The sequence below is a fragment of the Streptopelia decaocto genome (genome assembly GCF_964273445.1).
Source record: "Streptopelia decaocto genome assembly, chromosome: 17".
In the NCBI taxonomy this organism is placed as follows: Eukaryota; Metazoa; Chordata; class Aves; order Columbiformes; family Columbidae; genus Streptopelia; species Streptopelia decaocto.
Genome location: NC_138672.1, coordinates 10,647,843 through 10,658,601, shown reverse-complemented (window position 1 = coordinate 10,658,601; position 10,759 = coordinate 10,647,843). Strand labels below are relative to the sequence as shown.

General features: G+C 48.0%; 1 protein-coding gene across 1 annotated transcript; it reads left to right on the top strand.

Moving 5' to 3' along the window:
- The first annotated feature begins 2,141 nt into the window (after nucleotides 1–2,141).
- On the top strand, nucleotides 2,142–5,831 carry PDCL (phosducin like). Its single transcript, XM_082067813.1, has 5 exons — nucleotides 2,142–2,177; nucleotides 3,220–3,263; nucleotides 3,696–3,870; nucleotides 4,318–4,499; nucleotides 5,026–5,831. The coding sequence occupies exons 3-5, from the start codon at nucleotides 3,702–3,704 to the stop codon at nucleotides 5,575–5,577; spliced, it is 903 nt and encodes a 300-aa protein (XP_081923939.1). The 5' UTR covers nucleotides 2,142–2,177; nucleotides 3,220–3,263; nucleotides 3,696–3,701; the 3' UTR covers nucleotides 5,578–5,831.
- Nucleotides 5,832–10,759: the final 4,928 nt, after the last annotated feature.

Genomic DNA, 10,759 nt, shown 5'->3' with positions numbered 1-10,759 from the left:
TTTGGTTTGCCTTTTTTTTTTTTTTCCCCCCTGCTAGGGGTGCAGCAGAGATTTCACATGCAAGAGATACAGGAATTATTAGTATCTAAGTTAATTGTGTTGCCTCACTACCTGGATTCATTCCTTGGTTTGCCTCCTTTCCCACACAGGTCTTAACAGAGACTAATGCTTGTGCCGGGAGAATGTGTGTGTGCGAAGTGATTACCTGTACGTTCTGAACGTGTACTTAGAGCAGAGTGATCGCCCTGCTACTGATATTTTGTTCCTGTAAACAGGTGACAAGAAATGAATCTTAGTGTTTATGCAGATTTTTGCATTGTAGAATGTATACTAGACCCTTCAGAGGAAAGGTTAGACTGTGCACAGCAAACTGGCATTGGCTCTTGCTGGTCGAGTACAGGGACACCAAAGTTTGACATTTGATTTAGAGGGGAGAAAAAAAAGTTGTATGCAGCTGATTACATAAACTCTTAATTGCTCTTTGTAGAAGCCTAATTTGGAAGGTTTTGGTGCTTTGATGACACAATTGAATTTTTAATTTATCCCGTACTCAAGAGCTGAATGCTGGGTGTGTATGGTAGTGTACGAGGCTGGATGAGGTACAAAATGATGCGGAGTGGTCAGAACAGCTGAGGAAAGAATGCTTAATAGAACTTGATCTAAACTGAGAACAGTTCCCAACGTTGTTTTTGTTTGCTTTCTTAAAGCACAAGTTGTCAAGTTGTACCTGTTGCTGTACATACACACTGTGTGCCAGCAGCTCCTCGATCATATTTGTGAACAGACTTTTCATTATTATTAGACCGTTCTTAAAGGAAGACGTTGAATTTCAGAATGTAACAAAATGAGAAATGATCGGATTATCTCTAGTATGTAAAAGTCCATTCTTTACATTGTAGTTTAAACCCTTTGTTAGGAAGTTCCCTCTCAGCAAGGGACCCCTCTGCAAGCAGAACACAATAAATGTGCTTTTGAAATGACCCGATGTTCCAGCGGAGCTGACCGGCTGACTTTGGCTGTAGCCACCGCCGTGTGTCTCTGCTGGCAAGGGAGCACGGCAAGGAAAAACCCCACCTGTCAGTGACGGAGTAAACCAAACCTCAGTTATCAGAATGACCGATACTGAACATAATCCTGTACTCCGTTATGTGAGGAGGATGTTTGTGGAAGCTTTTAGTCACTCAAGATTTTGCTGTAAAAGCTGAAATACAACAGCCGGCTACATTTATTACTGCCAAAAGCCACGGTCATTTGCACATAGCCCATGGGTTTATCCAGAGTAGATCTCCGTTCAAGGCATGGAAGTGCATGCGTTTTCTTAGCTGGGCAAACAAGTACATTATACGGTAGTTGTGATACAACACACGTGGCTTTGATTTGTACTGCACATACCCACTGTACAGCCACTCAGAAGTATTGTGGTTAGCTTGCAGCATCTGCTGTCCGCATTTATACTGTTTATTGCGTATTCTTTTCCCTGGAAGTTTTAAAGAAAATTTTTTTTCTTGTTGCATTGATTATATTTTATAAATTTGCTTAGCTGGAAAGTTTGGGAAAAGAGGCCTGTTTGTCAATTGTACAACCGATTGTGAAGCTCTAGTGTGAATATTTTTACGTCTGTATTAGACATTTTCTTTGCAAATCTATTGTTCGATTGAAATGTAAATGAAATAAAAGATGGTGTACACCCATCATGTATAAAGCAGGCACCATCGCTACGATGGATTTAATGCTCATTTTTATGGCGCATTCTCAGCTTCTATTTAAAACTATAATTTAAAAATCTGTAAAATGAAATGGGGATATATGGGGGAGTAAATTCTATTCCGTTTATTTGGGTTTTGGGTTCCCAATGGTCATGTTTCCCTTGTGGTAGCGTAGGGGGGCCCCGGCGGGGGTGCCGTGTGTGTTTGCTGTCGCGCTGACGTGCGGAGGTTGTGGCGTTGGCCGGTCACGGGGTTGAGCATCCTGGTTTTCCGTGTTTGAGAGACTTGATGGAAGAAGTTTGCAGTATTGACATGTATTTGCATGCACGAATAAAAATTATTTGTCCACCTTAATCGCCTCCTCGTTTAACCGGGCCGGGGGGCGTGGCCGCGGCGGGGGCGGAGCCGGCGCTGGCTCCTCCCCCTTCCCACCGTGCCCCGCGCGGCGGCCCCGGAAGGCGGCGGGAGAGGGTGAGGCGGCGGGGCCGGGCTGGGGGTCGAGGGTTCGGGGCCGGGACGCGGGGTCGGCGGTTCGGGGCCGCCCGGGAGCGCCGCTCGGTGCAGCCGCTGCCGGCCGAGCCCGGGGCGGAGCGCGGCTCCCCGGGGGCTGAGGGCGGGGGTACGGCCTGCGGGGAACGGGCGGGCGGTCCGCGGGGGGAGCGGGGCGGGGGCTGCGAACGGACTCGCCCGTTGCTGCTGGAGCCGAACGGCTCCGCTTTCAGGCTGCGCATCGCCCGCTGGTCTCGGCGGAGGATCCGCGGTTCCGACAGCGATTTGCGGCGCCCGGAGCGGTCCCGGTAATCCCGGCCCATCTGGCGCTCTCCCCGTAATCTGTTTATCCCGGTTTTAACCGCTGCGGAGCCTGCAGGGAAGCTGAAAGCCCTTTCCATCCACACATTGCTCGGGGTGCCTTTGTCAAATACATTAAATCATTTTGTCTGGGTGAGACCCTCGAGATCATCGAGCGACCATTAAAATACACGTTACCGGGGGCCGACTTGCAGAGTCCTGCAGGGTGAAGCGCGTTCCTTTAGAGGGTGGGTGCTGCTGGGCTTGGTTTCTGCTTAGCAGAAGATATTTTGCATAAAGAAAACGTTTAACTTGGGGGCGAGTGAAGATTTTTAGGATAGTTGCAATCACTTCATCAGCGCGTCGGCATCTGACTTGGTGTTGTCCATCCAGACGACGCTGTTGGCGCTGTGAAGGTGACCAGCGTGGTCAGTGGGCAGGAGGAACGATGAGGGACGTGAAGATCCTGCTTTTGATCCGTTATTTCTTAGCCTGGTCATGAAATTGTAGCACTGAGCTTAAGAATTTTATCTTCTGTCTCAATACCCAAAAGAGTGTTTTCTGTGTTTGAGAATAACGTTTTTTTATTAAACAGCAACCACAGTTACGTTTGCTTGAAACTCTTTTCCTTGCATTTGCCGTCTTCCCTACGTGTACTGACTTTCTGCAGAAGGCATCGTCTGCAGCAATTTGAATCAATGTAATCTGAAATTTCTTCTTCCAGGTGTTGATAGAAGCTTGTCTCTGAAAGACTGGAAAGTAGTACAGGTCAGAACGTATTAATTTGATTAATTACATTTTCAGCTCAGATAAATCATTGTTAAAATAACACAAGTGATACTGGAAATTTAAATTGCAATAACTGGAAAATCAACCTTATAGAACTGAGTGAGGCTGATAGACTCCCAAATAAAGTCAGAAAATTAATGCCTTGTGAATGAGAAGACACATAAAGTGTTCTCGCACTAGTGAGCCTCAAAAAGTTCTATTCCTAAAGGTTTTTAACTCCAGCGAGTTTGAAATTGTGACTCAGAATTAGCTCCTGTGACTGTCTGCAGCGCAGGCTGTTCGATGGTGGGCTATGAACTGCCCTCATTTGGCTAAAAACTGCTCTGAGGAGGTAAAGCACCATCGTTACGCATTTAAAGTGGTGTGTATTTGATTAAGAGACATTCTCTGCTTGGTTAATTTATTTTTTAGGGCATCATGACTGCTTTGGATGATAAACTGCTGGGTGAGAAGCTCCAGTATTACTACAGCAGCAGTGAGGGTGAGGATGAAGACAGCGAGAAGGAAGATAAAGAAGGGGAGAGCAGCATTCCCGAGGGCGTTGGGGAGGTGGAGCTTTGCAGCGATGGCAGCGCTGTCAACACAGGTATCCCAATATCAAACAAATTGTTTTGTAAAGACTTTGTTGGAAAATTCATGTGGTTTTCTACAATGCATTTTTCTAGTTGGAAGTCCTGGTTTTGTGCATCCGTGGGTCAGAGGTGGATCCTTTCCTGCTGTAGTCTAAGAAGCGGTTGAGGGCTGGTGGTTCTATTTCAGGAGCACTGATATTAATCTTCAGAATAATCTTTAGGACAATTTTGAGAGTAGCCTAGTTAGATAAACTTCAGTCTTCTTAGACTAAAAAAAACAGATAGAAGCTCAAGGACATGTCAGTGGCAAGTTACTACTTGTGTTTCATTTCAAGATTTTGCACAGTATCTAAAAAATTCATGAGGGCCACTATTTTCCTACTGGCTTATTACTTGAATTTTGAATTATAGGTGTAATTTTGTTACCCTTTTATACCAACTGTCAACATACTTAATTTCAGGTCCCAAAGGCGTCATTAATGACTGGCGGAGATTTAAACAACTGGAGACTGAGCAGCGGCAGGAGCAGCGCAGAGAAATGGAGCGACTCATTAAAAAATTATCTATGACGTGTCGCTCTCACTTAGATGAAGAGACGGATAAGCAGAAGCAGAAAGAGCTTCAGGAAAAAATCAATGGAAAGGTAGCACAGCACAAAGGAATCAAAATGCCACTCGAATGTTTGAACGTTCTCGGTTCCAGCACACAGGAGCCCTTGTTCTAGCGGTAGATCTCTCTTGTTTCTCCCAGTGAGCAGGAGCACAGCAGCGGTGTGGGAGCTGTTCTGGAAATGTGTTTGCCAGGTGTTGTCAAGGTTAATTATTTTGCATTTTAGTGATACTTTGGGTGCCCAAATCAGTGCTCGTGGCTTGGTGAAAGCACAGAGCCACCGTTAACCTGAGTTAACGTGGGAGCGCGGAGGGGCCACTGGTGTTATTAGTGCAGCCCCGGAAACCAGAGTTCCCAAAGCTGAAATCGCTGTTCCCGCTGGACGTGGTTTCTAATTAGATCAAAATAGAATGTAATACAGAGGGTGCCTGAGCCTTCGTGAGTTGTACTTTGCCATCATTAAAGATGAGTGACCCACATTAATCCTCTGGATTTAAATTATATAAGTTATCCATATGGTGCTGCGGGTCTTTTTAATATATCTTCGTATGTGTTTTTAGATGACGTTACAAGAATATAACATGATTCACAATGATGAAGACGATGAGGAATTTTTACAGCGATACAGGAAGCAGCGGATGGAGGAGATGAGACAGCAGTTGTACAGCGGGCAGCAGTTTAAACAGGTTTTTGAGATCACCAGTGGAGAAGCGTTTTTGGACACAGTTGATAAAGAGCACAAGAGCACGCTGATCATGATCCATATTTATGAAGAGGATATCCCCGGCACCGAGTCCCTGAACGGCTGCATGATCTGCCTGGCCACCGAGTATCCAACGGTGAAATTTTGCCGCGTGAAGAGTTCGCTCATTGGAGCCAGCGCCCGCTTTACTAACAACGCTCTGCCGGCTCTGCTGGTCTATAAGGCAGGTGAGCTCATTGGCAATTTTGTGCGAATCACCGACCAGCTCGGAGAAGATTTTTTTGCTGTCGACCTGGAGGCTTTTCTGCAGGAATGTGGTTTGCTTCCAGAAAAAGACCTGGTGCTCCTGACTTCTATACGTAACCCGTCTGCGTGTTACAGCGAGGACAGTGATCTGGAAATCGACTGAACCGGTTGTACCGAGGGGCCAGTAGGTGTAGTTGTGCTGTGGGATGTTCTTGTGCTAGGGATTGCTCTCTTCTTCCTTAGTGTGGATACATATTCTTCCCCTTCATTCACTTTGACTTTTGCACGTTAAAAACTCGTTAAAAATAACATAAGGAATTCCTAATATTTTCTTAAATTAATTCAATAATGTATGCACTGAAACAGTCTTGCTTTTATGCAATTAAAATGTATTTTACTAAACATGGAATTCTAACAGTTCAGTAAGTTTAGGTAATTGTGCATTGTCATCTCTGTTCTCCAAATCGCTGTATTTTTTTAAACATTACGTTCTCAGATCAGCTCTGTATGGGCAGTGGTTACAGCTTTCCTGAAGCAGTGTACGTGAGCACCGGTCGGCTCGAGATGTGGCCACCTCCTCACTCAGGTCAGAATTGAGACTGCGAATAAAGAAGTTTTTAAGCATTCAAGACACTTACTAACCTGGAGCTGAACTGCAAGGCCCCATCTCCTGTTCCCGGTTTGCAGTCTCCTTCTTGGAAGTACCTTCTTGTTCTAACACTTGGCATCAGACTTCTGTTCCTTTCTCAGGAGTAACAACAGCCCTGACTTCATCCTGAAAATTCATCTGGAAAGGGTTCTTTTTTCTTTAACCTTGCCTGAGACTTAAATCAGAAACTCTTTGTTCAGTTACAGCTCTTAATATATTACAGGGTTTTAAAATACCCACCCTTAGAGTTCATAGCAGTCACTCCATCAGAAAATGATCCCTGCTTCTTAAGAAAGATACAAAGAGCTCCAGCATGTGCTGAACAGCATCAAGGAGAATTTTGCTGGCAAAATGCAGAATTAGGACTTGAATAGCCTCGGAATTTCATCTCTCTGAAGTCGCCGAGTCCATGCTCAAGTTCATTTCTGTCATCTGCCTCAGCTGGGTCACCAGGTGTGTTTTGAGTGTCAATAACCCCTGGGGCTGGGAGGGGACCGGGGCTGTGTGGGACAGCAGCCGCGGGCCCACAGAGCAGCTCCCGATGCAGGGGCAGGAGCAGGAGCAGCTCCCGATGCGGGGGCAGGAGCAGCTCCCGATGCGGGGGCAGGAGCAGCTCCCGATGCAGGGGCAGGAGCAGCTCCCGATGCAGGGGTAGGAGCAGCTCCCGATGCGGGGGCAGGAGCAGCTCCCGATGCCGGGGCAGGAGCAGCTCCCGATGCAGGAGCAGCTCCCGATGCGGGGGTAGGAGCAGCTCCCGATGCGGGGGTAGGAGCAGCTCCCGATGCGGGGGCAGGAGCAGCTCCCGATGCAGGAGCAGGAGCAGCTCCCGATGCAGGGGCAGGAGCAGGAGCAGCTCCCGATGCCGGGGCAGGAGCAGCTCCCGATGCAGGGGCAGGAGCAGCTCCCCGATGCGGTGGCAGGAGCAGCCCCTTTCTTTGCAGCCGGTTCCCTTCTCTGAAGCTCGGGATCCAGTTTCTGCACAAGATGTTCAGCGGGATCAAAACATCACTGCTGTCCCGGTTTTGCTCTTTGGGAGCCTGGCTTTGTACGGTGCATCCGTGGAGTTCACTAGCACAACAACGCCTTGGAGCGGGGCTGAAACCCCAGTGCAGACTGCAAGTTTTCCCTCTGTCCTTTGCAGAAAACAACAAGTAACAGCCATCTCAAAAGCAGCACCGCGGCTGTTCCAGTTGCTCAGTGCTACTGATGTTAAAGTTCTCATCTTCCCCAAAGGCGCGGGGTGACTCCTGCTGCTGGACTCTGAATAAAGGCCACCCAGCGCCAGCCAAGCCCGTTTCTCTTCACGAGCATCACTGCTGCTGAATGCAACGGCCCTGTACTGTGCTCCCCTCCCGCAGCACCTTTGGCATTACCCTTTGTCACCGATTTCATTTCATTAAGGTGCGTTTATTTATTTTGTTCATGCTCGACTTACTTCATAAACCAGATCACAATATGGGGAAGTAATTTCCAGGGCTCATGGTGCATTGTAGTTCACGCTCCTCCCGCCCAGCTGGTGCTGCGAGGGAACCTGGGGACAATTAGGGACCATTGGCAATTTTTGAGTGAGATCCTGCGAGGCGAGCGTGCACTCTGTGCTTCCTTATTGTTGGATCATCTCCACGTACTTCATTTGATATCCCAACATGTTTGCTTTCTCATGCATTGCTCGTTTTGCTTGTTATTTTTTAATTTTGAGGAAAGTAGACTATCGTTACCTAAGTATGTGACCCAATGTAATGCTGTGTTTAATGATTAAATTTAATTGCAAGTTTTCCGTGAGGTGTTTTGGAACACCGGGAGGAAATTAAAATGTCTCTATGTAAGCACTAGGTTCTTAGTAAGAATGAATCTTAGAATAGAAAAGGAAGAATTTGTAATTGTATCTATTTGAACTGTGTTTTAAAAGTAGTACGGGCAGAAAAATAATTTGTAATTAAAAATTACTGAATTGGCACAAGTTGTAGCTGTTTTAAGGGAAACTGGCAGAAATCCAGATTTTAAAATGTGGTAAGAAATTATTTCTTTTAATCTCAGAATTGCAGAAAAAAAACCCCATGAAAGTTACGTGAAATTAAATCACTGAGCATGGGTATCAGCACATTTAAGGAATAAAAGCTGATGCTTCTGTGGGTTCTAAATCCTTCCAAATTGACCCACTGGTAGTTGTGTGCCCTAAAAAAACAGCATTCTTAATGTGCATTAAGCAATATAACAAAGTAAACCTGATTTAGAAGAGGTTAGTTTTTAATTTTTAAGTGTCTGCCCTTCATCCATTCAATAAAAATAAAAACTACAACTCGTAGTCATGTTGTGTCTAGAAATGTTTTGGTTGTAGTGTTAAATTCTGCTTTATTTCTCTTAATTATCGATGTGGTCCTGACCTGCAGATTAAGAATTGGGGTGTGTTTATATACACATATGGGGACTAAAGTGAAAATTAAATTGTACAAACAACTACCTAAAATGAAACTTGGCATCGAGAGGTCGCGTTTTGGGTTGATCAGGCGCCTCTCCTTCCCCAAGGCCGTTCTGTTCCCTCACCGTCAGAACCTCACTTCAATCCATGCATTCCTGCTCAACGGTTTGGGCTTGAATAAAGGATGCTTTTTAATTCTGTCAGATTACAGGCACAATTCAGCCGTAAATAAAAAGCAAGTTTTCTTAAAATATTTTAACAGGACAAGAGAGCTCAGAAGGACAGCGGCTGGTCCTGGACAATGAGGTTGGTATTTGTCTCCGTTAAGTGTTTTGAAACATTTACACTGGTTGTATGTCTACGGTATGACAGTAAGTTAAGGCGTGGTGAAGAGCCAACGGACAAGACTGAGGTGCTGTGTGCTCTGCCTTTGCCGTCTGTCCTTTCCTTGTCCCGTTTTCTCTGCTGCCTCCCAAGCACAGACGGACGTGCAGACGCGGCCCCGCGGGGTTCGGCTCTTCCTGCGGGGTTTTGTGCGTCCCCGTGGCCGCAGCCTGGTCTGGGTGGTGCGATACACCCCGCACATCAAGCAGGTACATGTACCAGGTCTAAGTCATCTCTGCGTCCGATTTTCATCTGCAAGAAGTACTATAAATAGGAGTTGGAGAAACCACTTGTCAGGGAGGTTGTGTTGCCCCGGGGGACGTTTTGGTTTGGGCAGCCAGCCCCGCTGGGAGAGGGCAGCGGAAACAATGGGGTTTGCGGGAGGGTGTGATTCTGCGTGGGGAAACAGGAGTGGAAAATCACCTGGGTTGGTTCCTTTTTAATGATGTCCCAATACAAACAGCGGAGTTTGGCCACAGGACGTGAATGCACAAGGAGGCGCAGTCGCTGCTCGGCAAGGGCAGGAGTTAAATCACGGAATGAGCTTAACTCGGGCATTTAATCGCAGTGTTGACCCGGGTGCCGGGCATTGAGGGACAAGATTTGTCTTGAAGGACATTGAAGGACAAATTGAAGGACATTGAAGGACATTGAAGGACAAAACAGAAGTTCATATGGATTGTTTTCGCCTTCAATCTACGTCTTCTTTCTGTAATGTTCAAAATGTGCCTTTGTTGAAAATCTAAACAAATGTTCCTGTGCAGTCACGCCACGAAGGGGCCCGTGGGGCGGGCTCGGGGGAGGCCAGTGCCGTACGCAGATGGGGGTTTGCTTTTCCTTTCACCGTTAGGACCCGACTTACTTTTGCCAGCATGTGGTTAAACAACTTCCCAGCGTGGATCCTGTGGTGCGTGGGGCCGCAGGGTGCGTGGGGCCGCAGGGTGCGTGGGGCGCAGGGTGCATGGGCCGCAGGGTGCATGGGCCGCAGGGTGCATGGGCCGCAGGGTGCGTGCTGCCCGCCAGGGAAACCCGGAGCAGCTGCAGCGCAGCTGCAACCTCTGCCCTTCCCTCCAACCGCAGGGACCGCTTTGCATGGAACAGCATTGCGGAGAGCTGAGCTTCCTTGTGCGGTCTGCTCGGGTCGGTAACAACCTCCTGCTCGGTGAGTCATCGCTGAGGAGGTCGCACAACCACAGACAATGGTTTTTGTTGTTGCTGCTCGTGCCGCAGGAGCGCAGGCACTGCTGTCCTTCTGTCTGCGTCCGTCCCTGCGCGGGCAAGTCACAGCTGGGCCCTTGGAGACGTTGTTTAGATAATCAGAGGATGTCCTGTGAGCCGTGTTTACGCAGAGCTGGGACAGCGGGTGGGTCTGGCAGCACCCGCCTCTGCGCCGGCCCCAGAGCTGGCGGTCCCGGGGACACCTGGAGCCCGGCCTTGGCGAGGCTGGTGGATGCTCCCGACTAAACACCGTGTTTAGATGCAAACTGCTGCCTCCTACTTTGGCTGCACATGGCGATGGCCAAGCTGGTGAGGCTGTGAGTAATTTCTGCAAACCAAAAGACTAACAAAGAGCACACAAGGGCTGGGCAGTGCTGGGCTGGGGGAGGCTCCACGTGTGGGGCTGTGCGTCCCCAGGATCACGGAGGAGCAGGTTTCAGTATGTGTCAGATGCTGTTCCTGGGGTTGGTACAAGTTACCCCTCCAAAGAACCCATCGCAAAGCTTTTCCGGGTAGCAGAAGGGTGAGGTACAGGAGGGAGATGCTTTGCTGTGCTGGGCTGTGCCGTGTGGGAGCTGGTGGCACAGGTGGAAGATACGTTGTTGTTCAAATGACTAAAACTTCCAGGGCAGAAGGGGGGACATCACAGGACTGTTGCTCCCTCCCCAAATGGCC

Excerpts from the sequence above, each read along its gene's own strand:
- PDCL (XM_082067813.1), top strand. The coding sequence starts at position 3,702 with ATGACTGCTTTGGATGATAAACTGCTGGGTGAGAAGCTCCAGTATTAC. Across the intron at positions 3,871-4,317 it reads TGGCAGCGCTGTCAACACAG|GTCCCAAAGGCGTCATTAAT; the intron begins GTATCCCAATAT and ends ACTTAATTTCAG. Across the intron at positions 4,500-5,025 it reads AGGAAAAAATCAATGGAAAG|ATGACGTTACAAGAATATAA; the intron begins GTAGCACAGCAC and ends ATGTGTTTTTAG.